Source organism: Cygnus olor (assembly GCF_009769625.2).
Source record: "Cygnus olor isolate bCygOlo1 chromosome 31 unlocalized genomic scaffold, bCygOlo1.pri.v2 SUPER_31A, whole genome shotgun sequence".
Classification (NCBI taxonomy): Eukaryota; Metazoa; Chordata; class Aves; order Anseriformes; family Anatidae; genus Cygnus; species Cygnus olor.
The window spans coordinates 228,143-246,525 of record NW_024429052.1 but is presented as its reverse complement, the minus strand read 5'-3'; the positions used below and the strand labels follow the sequence as shown (position 1 = coordinate 246,525).

The window sequence follows — 18,383 nt, the reverse complement described above, 5'->3', positions numbered from 1 at the left end:
AGAAGAAAGAAAGAAGAGAAAGAAAGAGAAAAAAAGAAAGAAAGAAAAAGAAAAGGAAAAGAAAGGAAAAGCAAAGAAAAGAAAAGAAAAGAAAAGAAAGAAGAAAAGAAAAGAAAAGAAAAGAAAAGAAAAGAAAAGAAAAGAAAAGAAAAGAAAAGAAAAGAAAAGAAAAGAAAAGAAAAGAAAAGAAAAGAAAAGAAAAGAAAAGAAAAGAAAAAAGAAAAGAAAAGAAAAAAAAGTTCAATAGTTCAATAGTTCATCCAGTTCAACTGCCTGACCTCTTGAGGGCTGACCAAAAGTTAGCGACTATGTGTGACAGCATTGTCCAAATGCCTCTTGAACACTGACAGGCCTGGGGCATCAACCAGGTCTCTAGGAAGTCTGTTCCAGTGTTTGACCAACCTCACAGTAAAGAAGTGTTTCCCGGTGTCCAGTGTGAATCTCCCTTGTGCAGCCTTGTGCTGTTCCCACACATCCTGACAGTTACCAGGGAGAAAAGATCGTCACCTCCAACACCAATTCCCCTTCTCAGGAACTTGTTGTCCACAGTAATGAGGTCACCTCTCAGCCTACTTTTCTCCAGACTAGACAACCCAAGTGTCCTCAGGCTTTCCTCACAGGGCATACCTTCCAGCCCTTTGACCTATTTTTTTTTTTCCCCCTATATGTGGTGGTTACACTCAGCTGGGCAGCTGAGCCCCACCACAACTGGTCTCTCAATCCCCCTCCTCAAAGGGAAAGGGGGAGAAAATAAATGAAAAAAGGCTCAAGGGTTATGATAAGGACAGGAAGATCATTCAGCAATTATTGTCACTGGCAAAACAGGCCAGACAGACTTTTCCTTAGGGAAGCCTGGTAACAAGTGCCCAATATCTTGTGTATGCCAAATCTTTTCTTCAGAGCAGAGACATTCTGGAGTAAGCAGAAGATGGGAACTTAAACAAGAAAAGGGCTGCCAACAGAGTGAGCAAACCTTGTTGTCTGCAAGGACAAATAGAAAGAGAACTCGGATGGGCAGCCCTGGCAAGAAATGCTTTCAGTCTATCTCTGCAGCCCCTGAGGGCCATTGGTGGAGGTTACACTGCTCTCCAAGAATCACAACGTACTGCTGACAGGCACACTCTGGAAGTGGTTGGTCTGTTCCTTGACAGATACATCAAGGGATAAGTAAAGTACGGAGGACAGAAAAAAAAAGGAGTTTGAGAGCTTAGGTACATAAGTGGACTGCCCTACATCTACTAAATTAGGAGGCTCCGTCAATTCCCTTGAGGGTAGAGAGGCCTTACAGAGAGATCTTGATAGATTGGAAGACTGGTTAGTCACCTACCATATAAAAATTAACAAGAACTAATGCCAGATTCTGCACGTGGAACAGTATATTTCTGGATGTACATATAGACTGGCAGACGTGGATCAAGCATAACCCTGCAGAAAGGGATCTGGGGGTTGTGGTTCATGGTAAGTTCAGGAAGAGTCAACAGTGTTCTCTGCAGTGACCAGGAGATGGTGGAGTTGATCCTGTGGGAGGACAGCGTAGCTCAGAAAAAGCAAGCTCACAACTCTGGTCTTCAGGAGAGCAGTCTTTGCCCTATTCAACGATCTGCTTGGAAGAACACTGTGAGATAAGGCCCTGGAGAGAAGAGCAGTCCAAGAAAGCTTGTTAATATTCCAGGGTCACCTGCTCCAAGCTCAAGAGCAGTCCATTCTAAGAGAGAGGAAGGCAGGTAAAAATGCCAGAAGGCTTGCATGGATGAACCAGGAGATGCTGGCCAAACTCCAGCACAGAAGAGAAGTATAGATATGGTGGAAAGAAGAACAGATAACCTGGGAGGATTACAGAGGTCTTGTCTGAGCATGTAGGGAAGAATATCGGAAAGCTAAAGCCCGACTGTAATGGAATTTGGCCAAGGATGTCAAAGGCAGTAAGAAGGGCTTCTAGAAGTACATAGGTGACAAAAGGAAGGTTCGGCAATATGTGGACTCACTGCTGAATGAGGACCAGGATCTGTTGACACAGGACAGGGAACAGGCTGAAGTGCTGACTTCCTTCTTCACCTCAATCAGTACTGGCAAGTCTGGCCTTTGGGAATGCCAGGTCACAGAGAATGGGGGTAAAGTCTGGGGCAAGGAAGATGTACGCTTGGTGGGAGTGGATCACGTCAGGGCATACTTGACCGAATGGGATACACAGGTCTATGGGACCTGATGGGATTCACCCATGAGAGCAGAGGGAGCTGGCTGATGTCCTTGCACGGCCACTCTTGGTCATCTTGGATCAATCCTGGTGAGTAGCAGAATGTCCCTCCTAGCTCCAAGAAGCATTACTTGCAAAGGCAAATGCCATATTTCTTATCATTCCTCACACCATCAATAAAAGAAAAATACATTTTTTTCAGTGTCGCTTAAATAACTCAATAAATGAATATTTTTTATTTATGTCTCAGCGCAGCCTCAACTTTGCCTTCCAGACAAAGCCTTTTGTAGCCTCTTCTGTCTTCCAAGACTTGGTCACATGTTAAAGGAAAGATGAAAACAGAACAAACACTCTTCAAGACAGCTGTTGCACAGGGGTTCTCCAGGGCAGAGGTGTTTTAGTGCAGGGGGAAACTGGTTTTGAGAGGGTTTAGGAACAGTCATGGAGTGTGTCTGCACAGCATCAAGGCTTTCTATTTCTCATACTGCCCCCACGCCATGTAGTTTGGAGTTGTGCAGGACACTGTGATGGGACACAGCCAGGAGAGCTAACCCAAAGTGTTCAAATTGATGTTCCTCACCATCCAGCACCCCCTGCAGCCTACCATCTGACTACCAAAGGCACACCAAATACATGTCCTGTGGAGAGTGGCCGAGAGAGGTGGGATTAGCCTGAAGAAAAGAAGACTCCAGGAGACATTATAGTGGCCTTCCAATGCATAAATGGGGCCTACACACGTGTGTAGTGACTAGACTAGACTAGACCAGAATAGTTCAGTTGGAAGAGACGTTTCAAGATCATCTAGTCCAACTACCTGGCCTCTTCAGGGTTAAAGAAAAGTTACAGCATATTAATGAGGGCAATGTCCAAATGCTTCTTGAACACTGACACTGGCCTGGAACAAGAACCAGGTCTCAAGGAAGCCTGTTCCGGTGTTTAATCACCCTCAGAATACAGAAAATTTTCCCTGCTGTCCAGTCTGAACATCCCCCGGTGCATCTATGTGCCATTCCCACAAGTTCTGTGATCAGTTACCAGGGAGAAGAGATCATCACCTCCCTCTCCACTTCCCCTCCTCATGAAGTTGCTGAGAACAATGAGGTCGCCCCTCATACTTCTTTTCTCCAGACTAGACAACACAAAGTGTCCTAGGCCTCTCCTCATAGGACATCCCCTGTTACCAGTATTCCCCCCTTTCCCTTGGTTTCCCAACTGACATGGTTCCTGGTCAGATAACCTCGCTGGAAGAAATGTTTTCTCTCTCTCCCATGCTCTCACCAGTCAGTGTGACTGACCAGGACTGGCTCCCTCACTGTCTCCTTTACTACTTGTTGGTCAGGTTTGTGTCCCTGGCTGTGTTGTGCTTTATCCCCAGGAGGGGGAAGCAAGGGGGAAGCCAAGCACCACACAGAAGCTCTCTCCCTCCCCATTCTTAACAGAACAGGGGGAGAAAAATAGGAGCAAGATGTGGAGAGACTGTATCAGGAAGTGTAGTGATAGGACAAGGGGCAGTGCTTTTAAGCTAGAAGAGAGTAGATTTAGATCAGATCTAAAGAAGAAATTCTTCAAAGGCAGATGGTGAGACACTGGAACAGGTTGCGAAGAGAAATGGTGGATGCCTCATCCCTGGTAGTGTCCAAGGTCAGGTCGGATGGGACCTTGAGCAAACTGTTCTAGAGGGAGGTGACTGCCCATTTCACAGGGACTGGAACTAGACCTTAAGGTCCCTTCCAACCCCAAACATTCTATGATTCTATGAGCTTGCTGGGTTATGTAGTCTGTGTAGACAGAGCAATTTCATTTGCTGTGAAAAAAAATTCCTTCTCCTGAATATTAACAAGTGCTTGAAAGAAATGGAATACAAATTGGGGGGGGAGGTCCTAAATAATAACAGAATAGGAAAAGATGATTTCCATAAGGAACTCCTATTTTGATTTAGGAGAAAAGATAACACTGGAAATAGGCGTCTCTAGCTGACAGAAGGAAGAACAGTGATTGCATCAGTTTGATTCAAAGTCGATCCACCTGGAGGCCCAGGGACTTGTCAAGAGCTCCCTGTGATCCTGAGCTGGGCTGGGCTCCTGGGCCCAAGGGGAGCTCCTGGCAAGCGGGCAGCGCTGCAGAGAGACAGCTCTGCCCACGAGCAGCTCCTCTGCACAGCGCAGCAGGGCTGGGGGCACTGCCTGCAGGGGAAAAGGGTGGCTGAGAGAAGGGAGGGAGATGTTAAAGGCAGTGTGGAGGGGAGATGCTGAGAGCTCACTGCAGGAGAAATCTTCCCAGCCCTGAACAGGGTAAGTGTCTGGCTGCAGGGCAGTGCAGCTGTTGTTCCTGGAGCCATCTCCAGATTTGCTGGCAAATTCCACAGCCTATGGGATCTTTCAGGAGGACACTTAAGAGTTCCTAAGATAAGAGAAGAACAACAAGTTCCAGATGAGGATTACCTGCCAAAGCTGTCAGAGGGACATGGGATGATGGTTTCTTTTTGTGGGGCTGGCTACAGGCTGTGCAGCTGGGTTCCAGGCAGGGGTGGCCAGGGCTGTGGTGCACAGCAGGGTCCCTGCTGTGTCCCAGGGGCTATGTGCCAGGGCAGGGCCTCTGCCGCCTGCCAGGCTCAACACTCAGCCTGCCTGGGGAGCTGCCCAGGGCACTGCAGGGAGAAGCTGTGGGTGGAAGGAGTCCCCCCAGAAGGACAGGGCAGGGCAGGGTCCTGCTCGTGCCCAGAGGCTGCTGCCTGGGGCAGGGTGGCTACAGCTCCACAGCATCCCCAGGGAATCTTTGGGGGAGATTCTTGAAATGGAAGAGAAAGGCCTGCACTACTTAGTAGGGAAGGCACCCTCTGGGGTCTCTACTTTCAATTTCCTGCCCTGAAGGACTCTCAAAGCAGGTCAGAGCTGCTGTATATCTGCTGAACATGAGGAGAAGTCCCTGGGGAATTATCTGGGACAGGAGATGTCTGCAGAACAAAGCTGAGCACACATCAGGTGGGATAGATTCTGTGAGCAATGGCAGGGAGATGTAAGGATAGGGAAGCAGCTGCCGGCAGAGACAGCTCCAGGGAGCAGAGACCTGGGCAGGGAGGGAGAGGGAGCTGCTGCCTGAAATGCCAAGGGAGGGGGGATTCAGGCACTCCCTGCCAGGCCTGCAATGGAGGCACCTTCTCTACAGCAATCCCCTGCTCTCCTCTGCCACCCAGCACAGCCTCTGCCCTCAGGGGCTTTAGGGCATAAGCCACCACCTTCTCCGCTGGACCTCCAGAGGAGGAGAGGAGCCTGTGTTCTGCAGTGTGATACACAACGAGGAGGCTAAGAGTACCTGCCCTGCAGTGTCACTTCTCTAGGCGGCATGCAAGCTTGGTAGGGTGAAGGCTTCATTGCATGCCCATCTGATTTTCTCTCTGTCAGCTGGTTGGAGCATTGTGGTATTCTCTCTTATTTCTCCACTTGTGTGTGGTTCTCCTACTTCTTTGTCTGGGGTGCAGATGGGTATAAGCTTCGGTTCTGAACTGGACTGCTGGTGAACAATGTGCCCAAACTCCATTCTACGTTGTCAGGCACACTGTCATTCACTTGGGAGGGTTGTTGAATGAGCTGACTCATTCCTCATTCCACACAGGGAATAGCAATATCTCTGAAGGAGGACTGGGTTTTGCTCAGAGAAGTCTGCCTAACTTCTCACTTTTTTCTTCTCCTAGAGCAGGTCTGCATACTCGGAGGCAGCAAATGTCCAACAGCACCTTCCCCACTGAGTTCCTCCTCCTGCCATTCGCAGACACGCGCGAGCTGCAGCTCCTGCACTTCGGGCTCTTCCTGGGCATCTACCTGGGTGCCCTCCTGGGCAACGGCCTCATCCTCACAGCCGTAGCCTGCGACCACCGCCTCCACACCCCCATGTACTTCTTCCTCCTCAACCTCGCCCTCCTCGACCTGGGCACTATTACCACCACTGTTCCCAAAGCCATGGCCAATTCCCTCTGGGACACCAGGGCCATTTCCTTCTTTGGTTGTGTTACCCAGGTCTTTATGTTTGTCACATTTGTCACAGCAGAGTTTTCTCTTCTCACCATCATGGGTTATGACCGCTACATTGCCATCTGCAAACCCCTGCACTATGGGACAATAATGGACAGCAGAACTTGTGTCAACATGACAGTGGCTGCCTGGGCCTGTACTTTTCTCTATGCTGTGCTGCACACTGCCAATACCTTTTCCCTCCCCCTCTGCCAAGGCAATGCCCTGGACCAGTTCTTCTGTGAAATTCCCCAGATCCTCAAGCTCTCCTGCTCAAATGCCTACATCAAAGAGGCTAGGCTTATTGTGGTTAGTGCCTGTTTACTATTTGGGTGTTTTGTTTTCCTTGTGCTGTCCTATGTGCAGATCTTCAGGGCTGTCCTGAGGATCCCCTCAGAGCAGGGAAGGCACAAAGCCTTTTCCACATGCCTCCCTCACCTGGCTGTGGTCTCCCTGTTTATCAGCACTGCCATATTTTCCTACCTGAAGCCCTCATCCATGTCCTTCTCATCCCTGAATCTTTTGCTGGCAGTTTTGTACTCGGTGGTGACTCCAGCAGTGAACCCCCTTATCTACAGCATGAGGAACCGGGAGTTGAAAGATGCGGTGTGGAAAGTGATGAATGGATGTTTTTCAGAAGGAATAATCTGCCCGTCTTAGAATCATAGAAACATAGAAACATAGAATGGCATGGCTTGGAAGGGACCTCAAAGACCATCTAGTTCCAACCCCCCTGCCATGGGCAAGTATGCCACCCACTACATCAGGTTTGCCAGGGCTCCATCCAGCCAGGCCTTGTAGACCTCCAAGGATGGGGCATACACAAGTTTTCTGGGCGACCTGTTCCAGTGCCTCACCACTCTCTGAGTGAAGAATTTCCTCCCAACCTCTAATCTAAATCTCCCCTCTTTTAGTTTAAAACCATTCCCCTTTGTCATTATCTGACTGAGCAAAAAGTCGTTCTCCATCCTTTTTTATGCCCCCTTTAATTATTGAGAAGCTGCAATCATCACAGACAGCCCCTCATAACCACTGTTCCCTGCACTGGGCTCTTGCCCCAGCTCAGACAGGTGGTTTGTAGGCAATGAATTCACCCCAAAGCCTTCTCTTCTGTAGGCTGAACCACCCCAACTCTCTCAGCCTTCCTTCATAGGAGGGGTGCTCCAGCTCCTTGATCATCTTTGTGGCCCTCCTCTGGATCTGTTTTAACAGATCAACATCCTTCTTGTGCTGGGGCCCCAAACCTGGATTCAGTACTCCAAGTGGGGCCTCACAATAGCAGAGTAAAGGGGGACAACCACCTCCCTTGACCTGCTAGCCACTCCTCTTTTGATGCAGCCCAGAATGCAGTTGGCCTTCTGGGCTGCAAGCATGCACTGATGGCTCATGTTGAACAGTTCATGTCCACCAGAACAAGAACCTTCTCTGCAGGGCTGCTCTCAATGCATTCTTCTCCCAGTCTGTCCTCATGGCTGCGATTGCTGTGAGATAGGTGCAACACCTTACACCTGGACTTGCTGAACATCTTTAGTTTCTCATGGGCCCACTTCCCAAGCTTGTCCAGGTCCCTTTGGATGGCATCCCTTCCTTCTATTGCATCAACTGCACCACTGAGTTTAGTGTCATCTGCAAACTTGCAGAGGACGCACTCGATCTCCCTGTCTAGTTCTTTTTCTGCATATCATTCATAATGTAACTCATTAAAGGCCCAGATGCAGGTTTGTTTGTTTTTTATTTTGCTTGTGAGTATATTTTTTCTCTTTATCTTACTTGTGAAATTATTGTCCACAAATAAATGCCTTTGTTCATATTCTTTCATTTCAGTATCTACATATCCCCTGTGACTCCCAGACTTGGTGTAAACAATGAGCCAGGCTCTCTGTATTTAAATAAAAAAAAGGACCCTGCAGTGACATGCTTGCCTGAGATCCTCCCTCAGAGACTTACAGTGGAGCTGCAGGGGCACTTGGCTGTGTGCAGAGGTGGAGGGAAGAAGTGTCTTGGCACAGCAGCACTGCTAGGGAGCCCCAGGGCTTGGTCTGTCCCAAGCCGCTCTCCCTTTCACCTCCCACACTCTCCTACAGAACCCTTGTCTTGCTGTGAGGACTGGTTGCTCTTGTCACTTGCTCACCGTGCTGCTGTGGGGCAGTCCTGTGTCCACAGGCAGGGACAGGCCAGGGGCACTTCTCTAACACAGCTGGCTATGTACCAGCATCTCCAGAATAAAAGGGGATGTGCTGAGGGCAGTGCCTGAAGGCTCAGCTCTTCTCCCAAAGCTGCTCTCATGGATATTGCAAAGTAAAGATAATTTTTCGAAGTACAGATAAAGTGCTAAATCTGGGTGGGAACCGGCAAAGGAGAGCTCTGCCACTTCAGGGAACACAGCAGGTAGAGGGAAAGTAGTCTGCTGAGATTTTATACCTGTGTTGAAATTTCGTAGACTGAATACAGTGAACCACCCCAAAACATCTAATGACATTGGAAATAAGTTGGACTCGATGATCCTTGTGGGTCCCTTCCAGCTCAGCTGTTCTATGAGTCTCTGACTCTGAAAAAGGCTGGCTATCCGTGCGCACCCTCCATGGCCAAAGAACCACTTGTGTGGGAGGCAGTCAGTGGCAGTGCCCCCCACCAGCTGGCTGTGCCTTCCCAGCCTGACCAGCACGGCCCTGAAGAGTGCCCCCACGGCCCCGCGCACCACAGCCCCCTCGCTCTGTAGAACAGCACTGCCAGCTTGGGGGCTGTGAGTAGCATGGGCAGGGGCTGCAGGAATGGCTGCTCAGGCCAGCCCAGACATGCTGGCCTGGGGCAAGGTTGTGTGGGACATGGGCTGTCCCAGGAGCAGAGCAGGGCGCTGTGTGTGTGCAGTGGTGCTGCCTGAGGAGCCCCAGGGCCAGCAGTGTGGTGCTGTGCTGTGTCTTGGAGTGGGGCTGGCCTGGGGGGCTGCAGGCTCTCTGGGGGAGGGGAATGTCCTGCAGATGGCAGCAGCCGAGAAACTGCCACTGCCCTCCACTTCTCCATTTGCTGCTTTGGGACCATCCCAGCCTGGAATGCTCTGCTGGGCTGGGCTGAGCTGGGCTGGACAGAGGAGAGGGAGATGTGGAGAGCTGGGGAGGGTCTGGGCTGGGCTGCCCTCCTGGAAGAAACAAGGGGAACCACAGAGCAGTCTGGGCTGGGCCCTTGTTCATTGGATGTGGATATGACCAATGCTAGCCATCATGACTTTAACACTAACTCCTTCTCTGCAGAGTTCTCAACATTTTCCTAAAATATATATTCAGTTCTTGATTCAATTTTCCACACAGCAGTGGCCATTTCCTTCAGGATGCCCTGGAATTTTTAAAGGCAGCAATGGGAAACATGAGTCTGGATGTGTGGGAGGCCTTCTGAAGCATGAGCTGGTTGGATGCCTGCTGGATGCTTGAGGGAGGGTATTCTCCTGCAGATGGCAGCAGCAGGGACACTGCCACTGACCTCCACTTCTCCTTTTGATGCTTTGGGGCCAGCCCAGCCTGGGCTGCACTGCTGGGCTGAGCTGGGGAAAGGAGAGGGAGGAAAGGAGAGCTGGGGAGGGGCTGGGCTGGCCTCCTGGGAGAGGCAGGGAGGACCAACAGAGTGGACACTGCCACTGTCTATTTCCACGTGCCTCCCTCACCTGGCCATGGTCCCCCTGTTTATGAGCACTGGCATGTTTGCCTACCTGAAGCTCCCCTCATTCTCCACCCCATCCATGGACCTGCTGGTGCCAGTTCTGTACTTGGCGGTTCCTCCAGCAGTGAACCCCCTCATCTACAGCATGAGGAACCAGGAGCTCAAGGATGCAGTGAGGAAACTCTTTGGATACATGCTTCAAGCAAGTATTTGTACACATTCTTCTTCAACATTAATCACGTGCCTATAATCCTATCAGGGTACTGATGTTTTCTGAAATAAACTGTTAGGACAATCTTCTTTAATTTTATTTCTTTCTTAATATTGTTTAAAGCTTGTGAATTTGACTTGATGTTATTCTTCGTGTCCAATATGTAATGTTTTTTTTAGTTTTGACCCTATCCTCTAATGTACTTATAGAACTGGGCTTCTCGTGCAGATAACGACAATAAAGAAGAGAGTAGAAATTTACTGGTCTCATGTCCCATCTCCTCCCATCTCTTCTGCAGCTAGGGGAGCAGCCCCAACATGCACGAGGAGCTCAGGACCAAAAGCCCAGCTGCCACATGGAGGAGCAGCCGCAGTGGCCCTCAGGGCTGCCCCTCACTGCCCGCTGGGCTCTGCCTCTCTGCTGCCTTCGGGTCGGGGCTGCTGCTTCCCTGGAGCCATGGCCATGGCCAGCAGCAGGACGTGGCCTTTTCACTGCTGCTCTCCTTTGGCTTCCACTTTGTTCTCTTGTTCCCTTGCATTTCTCTTAGCCCTCAGATCACGTGTACCTTGGCGACAGTCCTGATGTCTCTGCAGTGGCATCTCTGCCACACCTCTGCACCCATCTTCCAAAGATAGTGTCAGAAATACAACCAAGGACACCTTCCCTGGACAGGCCTCTTGCTTTTCTGGGCTTCACCATGGATCAGAGTCCCATAGTGATCACTGAAGGACTGTGGGATGCCTTCTTGGTTGTACATAGCCCAGCAAATAGTAGCTGGCCTTTCACTGGCCTGGGAGTGTCCCACTGGTGCTGGGCCTGATGGCAAATGGCATCCTGGAGAGGAATCTGGAGCTGCTCTGTGCCTCTTGTGCTGGCCTGGGGAGCGGGGCTGGCCCTGTGAGGCACAGAAACTCTGTGCTGGGTATCTCCCAAGCAAGAGACCAGGGCTCCTCCAGCTTCACAGACCTCCATTTCCTGAGCCATGGCTGGCCCCAGCCCAGGGGCTTCTGCGGAGGCCCAGAGCCTTCTGCTGCCTTTGGGTCGGGGCTGCTGCTTCCCTGGAGCCATGGCTCGTAGAAAACAACCGGTCTTGGACTCATCGACACGGCACTGTGCCCCCTGCAGTGGGGCTGATGGCCAATGTCTGCCTGGAGAGGAATCTGGAGCTGCCAGGAGATGTCAGGGGAACTCAGGGACAACGTGCTCTGTGGGTAGTGATTAGAACCGCATCTGAGTGACCATCAAAAGAAGAGGCTGGTAAAGTTGAATCTGAGGAGTCCATGGGCTAAGGGGGACTCTGCAAAGCCATGAGAGGAGGTGAAGAGCCAGCAGGCAAAGGCCCATAAGACTGCAGAGTAATTGAGAGCACCCTCTTTGGAGACTCATGGGCCAGGTCTGGTGCAGCACTTGCCTGCCCTTTGTGACCTTAGAGACAATCCATGATGCTGCAAGTACTGCCCTGTGCTGCTGAGACACTAGGGCAGATGGAAAGGGGCTCAGCAGCAGACATCCCCATGGAGTTGGGTCTGCTGCCCACCCGGAGCAGAAAGAGCAAGGGGGAGAACCCCCAGGGTTCCCAGGGCACCACAGCCCCCTGGCTCTGCACAGCAGCACCACTCAGGGCCCTCCGTTTCCTGAGCCATGACTGCTCCAACCTGGGGGCTGCTGGGGAGGCCCAGAGCCACCTTTGTCCCAGCAGCTGCGGTGCCTTGCGAGGGGCTGGGGCTGTGGTGGCTGTGCCCAGAGCCCTGCAGCAGCCTGCGGTGGGCACTGCCTGGGGGCCAGCCCAGCCTGAGCTGCTGGGCTGGGCTGGGCTGGGGAAAGGGCAGAGAGGTGGGGAGAGGTGGGCAGGGGCTGGACTGGGCTGGGCAGTGCCCAGCAGAGGGCAACAGCAACGTAAGGGAGCGGTGGGTGCATGCAGGGGAGGACTCCCAGCAGGGCTTGGTGCTGCAGAGCCAGGGCTGCGCGAAGGGAGCCCAGAGCTGCAGGGGCAGGGGAGAGGAGGCCACTCTGGGCCCTTGCTGGCCTGGGCAGAGCAGGAAGGGGGCCCAGGGCATTCGTACCCTCACTGCAGCCTGCCAGGACCTGCAAGGCGGTCATGGAGTGTCCAGGGCCAGGCTCTGACCCGTGGCCACAAGGCTTGCCTGCCCTCCTCCTGCCACGCTCCATGCGGTGGCTGCAGCAGAGGGGACCTCCAGCCAGCCCCTGCATGGGGCTCTGCCAACCACCTAACCCCAGCCCTCTCCAGCGCCCTCCTTGCTGCTCTCTGATGCACACCAGGACCTCCCAGTGCGTGCTGGCCAGCACATCTGCTGAGGCCCAGTGCAGCTGCTGCAGGGGCAGGGAGCACAGCATGGTCCTTGCAGCCCCCTGCCCTGCGCCTGCCTCTCCCTTTGCCCTCGGACCCAGCCTTGTCTCTGCTGGCAGGAGCGCTCTTGGCATGCGCTTCCTGGCCTCCCCTTGTCTCTGGACTGCTGCTGCCCACTCAGGCTGCTGGCACAAACGTGTGCTCACAAGCAGCACCACCCCTTGGGCTGCTTCTCCTGGCCTCCCCCACCCACTGCCTTGACTCCTTGTCTCTGCTGGGCCCCACCTTCCACACCCACGTGTCCCTTGGCTGTCAGCTCCCTCTCCCCTGCCCCACAGGATGACAATGATGGAGTGGGATCTATTACCGTTATGTGTGGAAGTGTTTTTGTAATCTGCATTGGTGATGGCACAAAAAGACAGTTCCTTCACCAGTGATCTACATCCTTCTTCAGGTGAATTTTCAGGATCTATATTCATCACAGGAGGAGAAATACTGATGTTCACCTGTACTTGCATTGTCATCGCTTTGGCCATCATGGTGTACTCCCTCATCTTCCAGGTACTTCCACCCATCTCGAATAAACAATCCCTGTTGAATGTCCCCTTTCCAGCTGCCTGTCTGGACCTATGCACTTCCCATGGTTCTCCTGGTTTGCCCTCCCCTTACTCTTTGATCATTCAGACCGCTCTGACTGACCCAGTTGCTGCTTTGAGCTTCATTGAGTTCAGGCTTGCCCATCTATTATCAGTCTGCCTAATTGTTTCTGTAGCAATCTCCTCATCATTTATCATTGAGTTAAGATCATATGGAATAATACTAATCTTAATACTTAAAATTTCCTATCAATCCGTATAAAATACTTAATTTACAGTCATCCTTTTGGGAAGGGTAACCTCATTGGAGACATACAAGATGAGGAGATTGCTTTGCTGTTTGGAAAATTGCTGCATGTTTTCCTGTTGTTTCTTGTAAAATAAGGAAAAATGCTTTTGTGCCTGTGTGCAGCCAGGTCTCTAAGGAAAGCAGGTGGGAGCAGGTGTAAAGGGGCTGTAACATCCAGCTGCAGATTTCAGTGCAGAAGGCTGGTGTAAGGGAAAGTGATGCAAGTACCAGGTGGCCAATGAGAGAAATGTCAGGGTTGGGGTGGTGAGGAGCAAGGTTGTCCATGCACTGTCAGACCTCAAGAGTCTGCTTTTCCTCCCTGTGGACGTCTCCATAGGAGAAGCCCTGGATTAATATCAATTGAAGAAAGATGCTCAAAACTGAAATGCAACAAAATCCACACTTTAAAATGAGAAAAGATATTTATTAGGTGCTTTTTGCAATCTTCCTCCTTAACTACACCATGAAAGCTCTCCAATTAGCTGTCCAAGTCTTGAAGACCTGAATAAAACTATGGAAGACATATGGTTCCTTAGTTGTTTCTGCATTTTAATGAATTCCATGGTGGATTTTGGTGCTCAGTCTGTGAACCTCAGGTACTGAGAGGAGAATGATGCAATTGCTTGAGAAAGTAAAGTCAGAAGGAAAAGTTGAAGTGACTTGGGGTATTAATGGGCCCCACTGAGGGCCGTTACCAAGAGATTCTCCTCAGGGACTTGTTAGGGCAGATAATTGGAGGCCATGATTACAGATAGGCAAAGCACTGTGCTGAGAAATCTCTGGGTTTGTTGTGGTGAAGTAGAAGGGCCAAGGCCTGACCCCAGCCTGGAGGAGAGATCCTGCACCTCCTTATCTCACTCAGGGCTCTTGCCTGGGGCTGTGGGGTAGGAGTTGACTCCCATAGTATCATGTGAAGGACAATGGTATGACACCTCCCAGCATGTGCACACAATTGAACGGAGAATACATGGTCCCAGGGCCATGAGTATAATTTGTCTCCTCATAAGCCATGGCTGCGGGGACAAAGATGTCAGTGCTGCTGCGGCCTTCCATTCTTGTCAGAGCCCTCTGCCTTCTCCTCTGCAGGCTTTCCTATGCTGTCCCACACTTCTCTGAAGGCTGCAGACAGCCACTTCTCTTCCCCACCTTGCTCTCATGCTGCTATTCCCATGATTTCACTGATGCCTCTCCATTCTCGCCAGTTGTTCCTTCAAACACAAGGACATGGGCTGATCCAAACTCCCTGTGGGTGACCTCTGGACCCACAACACCAGTTCCAGTGCCTCACCTCCAAGTCAAGAACTTCATCTGAATATCTAATCTAAATCTACCCTCTTTAAGTTTAAAAGCATTCCCCTTCTCCTATCACTGCACACTCTGAGAAAAAGTCTCTCCCCAGCTTTCCTGTTGGCCCCCTTTAAGTACTGGGTGGATTCTATAAGGTCTCCTCAGAGCATTCTGTTCTCCAGGCTGAACAACCCCAACTCCCTCAGCCTGTTTTAATAAGTGAGGTGCTCTAGCCTCTTGATCATCTTTGCAGTCCTCGTATAGACTCACTCTAATAGCTTCATGTCATTCTTATATTGGAAGCCCCAGAGCTGAACGCAGTACTCCAGATGGGGTCTTGGGAGAGCAGAATAGAGGGGGAGAATCACCTCACCCATTCTCCTTCCAGCCTGTATTTGTGCTTGGGATTGCCCTGACCCAGGTGCAGGACCAGATGATGGTTGGACCAGATGATCACAGAATCATCTGAGTTGGAAGAGACCTCCAAGATCACCTAGTCCAACCTATGTCCTAGCACTAACAAGTCCTCCACTAAACCATATCACTAAGCTCAACATCTAAACATCTCTTGAAGACCTCCAGGGATGGTGACTCAACCACTTCCCTGGGCAGCCTATTCCAATGCCTAACAACCCTTTCAGTAAAAAAGTTCTTCCTAATATCCAACCTAAACCTCTCCTGGCAAAACTTTCGCTCATTTCCCCTCATCCTGTCACCAGGCACGTGGGAGAATAGACCAACCACCACCTCACTACAGCCTCCTTTAAGGTACCTGTAGAGAGCAATAAGGTCGCCCCTGAGCCTCCTCTTCTCCAGACTGAACAACCCCAGCTCCCTCAGCCGCTCCTCATAACACTTGTTCTCCAGAACCCTCAACAGCTTCGTTGCCCTTCTCTGGACTCGCTCGAGCAGCTCCATGTCCTTCCTGTAGCGAGGGGCCCAAAACTGAACACAGTACTCGAGGTGCAGCCTCACCAGAGCCGAGTACAGGGGGACAATCACTTCCCTAGCCCTGCTGGCCACGCTGCTTCTTATACAAGCCAGGATGCTGTTGGCCTTCTTGGCCACCTGAGCACACTGCTGGCTCATATTCAGCCAACTATCAACCAGTACCCCCAGGTCCTTCTCTGCCAGGCAGCTTTCCAACCACCCATCTCCCAGCCTGTAGCTCTGCTGGGGTTGTTGTGCCCCAAGTGCAGGACCCGGCACTTGGCCTTGTTGAACTTCTCAAGTCTGTCTGGGTCCTTCTGTCCAAGAAGGAACATGACAAACTTTAGCCAGGCCTTCTTCCTGTAAGGGTCCTACTGGGTATGTAGGCAGAGGGGATCTCACAGTCAGAATGCCAACCAGGTGTCTGCTTGTACTGGGTCTGTCTGGGATGGAGTTAACTTTCCCTGCAGCAGCCCTTATAGTGTTGTGCTCTGCACAAGGTGAAGTTGCTCAAGGACTCAACCTAGCTTAGCATCAGCCACAAATGAGTTGAAAATGTGCTCCATGTCATAATAAAGGGAGATAGCAAAGAGGGTCAACAGTGTTGGCCCAAGTGCCCATCACTGAGGGATGCTCCTGGTAACTGGCTGGCAGGAAGACTTTGTAGCACTAATGTCCAGCCACCTTCCCCCAACCCCCCCACCCTCCAACATCACCCACTTCTTCAGTCTAAATATAACCAATCTGGCTAAAGGGAGACTCCAGGAGACCATGGCAAAGGACTTGCAAAAGTCCAGATTCACCACATTGCCTTCTTTCACCTCCTCTACTGCGTCAGCAATTTCTTTGTTTTCCTCCAAGTACCTGAAGATGGCTGTGGCAGGACTTTCCCCATCATGTCACCAGGAGCAGAGATGACAATTGCAAATCTCCCCGTCCTTTTTCTTGTCCCTCCTGAAGATGCATTTGTTGCCTTCCTTTTCCAAGTAACCAGAAATCTCGCTGATCCAAACCTTTGATGGCCCAGTCCAGAAAGGCAGGGTAGTGTGACATAGCAGAGAGGGGCATCTGCAATGAGCCTGTGCAAGGGGCATGACAGAAATCTCACAGGGACACTGGGGGTTGTTTCTGGAGTCACACAGGGCAGTGTCAGGGTCTGTGAGGTGTCTATGTCTGAGCTGGCCTCCTGCACTCCTCATACATGCAGGGCTGTTGAGAGACACAAGTCCCTGTCTTGCACACCCACAGGCAGTGCACTGCAGCACTTGCAGGGTCCCTCTGGCTCCTACAGGTGCCAGATGGGAGGCACCTCAGCCCTGCAATGCCTCACCCTGCTCTGCCATCCTCTGAGATGCCCCAAGACATGAGGAATGGGCACAGGGATCTTGTTTCAAGGAAGCACATCCCAGAGCTGCATTCAGGTGGCTTCCCAGACACACAGACACAGACACAGGGGACATTACTTGGCCTCGTGACACTATCTGCGCCACTGGCCTTCATGAGGCTTGTAGGCTGATGGCCTTTGTGCTCACTCATGTTCATTTCTCCACGTGCATACGATGTGCCTGCTGGCACCAGCAGCAAACAGTTTCTCTTCGCATATCTGCCCTGCACACAAACAGGGAGTTGCTCTTGTCCTGAGACATACGATCTCCCAGGGAGCAATTCCCAGGTGAACACGTCTATACTGGCCTGGACAGCCACAGCTGCACCCCTTCCCCATGCAACTCTCATTCCATACAGCCCCGAGCTGGTGCTGCTGCCCTGCAGAGTATTAAAAATGTCCCAAATCCTGCCAGAACAGACCTTGTGCCTGAAATGTATTACATTATAAGTCATATCTGGAAGATGAAGGGCATTTTCTTGATTTTGAAACATATTAATGCATCAGTTTCCTTAAGACATCCTTGAGCTCCTGGTTCCTCATGCTGTAGATGATTGGGTTCACTGTTGGAGGCACCACTGAGTACAGAAATGAAATCACCAGGTCCAGGGATGGGGAAGTGATCGAGGGGGGCTTAAGATGGGCAAACATGACAGTGCTGAGAAACAGAGAGACCACGGCCAGGTGAGGGAGGCACGTGGAAAAGGCTTTGTGCCTTCCTTGCTCCGAGGGCATCCTCAGCACTGCCCTGAAGATTTGCACATAGGACACCACAATGAAAACAAAACAACCAATGGTTAAACAGGCACTAAACATGATAAGACGACCTTCCCTGAGGTAGGCATCTGAGCAGGAGAGCTTGAGGATCTGGGGAATTTCACAGAAGAACTGGTCCAGGGTATTGCCTTGGCAGAGGGGGAGGGAAAAGGTATTGGCCGTGTGCAGCACAGCATTGAGAAAACCACTGCCCCAGGCAGCTTCTGCCATCTGGGCACAAGCTCTGCTGCCCAGGAGGCTCCCGTAGTGCAGGGGTTTGCAGATGGCAATATAGCGGTCATAGGCCATGATGGTGAGGAGGGAATACTCAGCTACAACCAAGAAAGCAAAGAGAAAGAGTTGGGCAGCACATCCTTGATAGGAAATGGCCCTGGTGTCCCAGAGGGAATTGGCCATGGCTTTGGGGAGAGTGGTGGAGATGGAGCCCAGGTTGAGGAGGGCGAGGTTGAGGAGGAAGAAGTACATGGGGGTGTGGAGGCGGTGGTCGCAGGCTACGGCTGTGAGGATGAGGCCGTTGCCCAGGAGGGCAGCCAGGTAGATGCCCAGGAAGAGCCCGAAGAGCAGGAGCTGCAGCTTGCGTGTATCTGCGAATGGCAGCAGGCGGAACTCGGTGGGGAAGCTGCTGTTGAACATTTGCTGCCTCATGGCATGGTTGGCTGTCCGTGGGGGAATAGACAGTGACAAGTTAGAGAGACTTTTCTGAGCAAAACCTAAACCATATTTCACAGAAACCTCCTCACCAAGACTGC

At 51.4% G+C, this 18,383-nt stretch overlaps 2 protein-coding genes across 2 annotated transcripts; one reads left to right on the top strand and one right to left on the bottom strand.

The window, feature by feature from the left end:
• The first annotated feature begins 5,466 nt into the window (after nucleotides 1–5,466).
• On the top strand, nucleotides 5,467–6,861 carry LOC121062827 (olfactory receptor 14A16-like). Its single transcript, XM_040543092.1, has one exon. The coding sequence runs from the start codon at nucleotides 5,914–5,916 to the stop codon at nucleotides 6,859–6,861; it is 948 nt and encodes a 315-aa protein (XP_040399026.1). The 5' UTR covers nucleotides 5,467–5,913.
• A 10,491-nt stretch (nucleotides 6,862–17,352) lies between these two features.
• On the bottom strand, nucleotides 17,353–17,922 carry LOC121062826 (olfactory receptor 14C36-like). Its single transcript, XM_040543091.1, has one exon. The coding sequence runs from the start codon at nucleotides 17,920–17,922 to the stop codon at nucleotides 17,353–17,355; it is 570 nt and encodes a 189-aa protein (XP_040399025.1).
• Between the last annotated feature and the right edge of the window lie 461 nt (nucleotides 17,923–18,383).

What these genes read in the sequence shown, in the direction of transcription:
- LOC121062827 (XM_040543092.1), top strand. Translation starts at nt 5,914, where the DNA reads ATGTCCAACAGCACCTTCCCCACTGAGTTCCTCCTCCTGCCATTCGCA.
- LOC121062826 (XM_040543091.1), bottom strand. Translation starts at nt 17,922, where the DNA reads ATGGCCTATGACCGCTATATTGCCATCTGCAAACCCCTGCACTACGGG.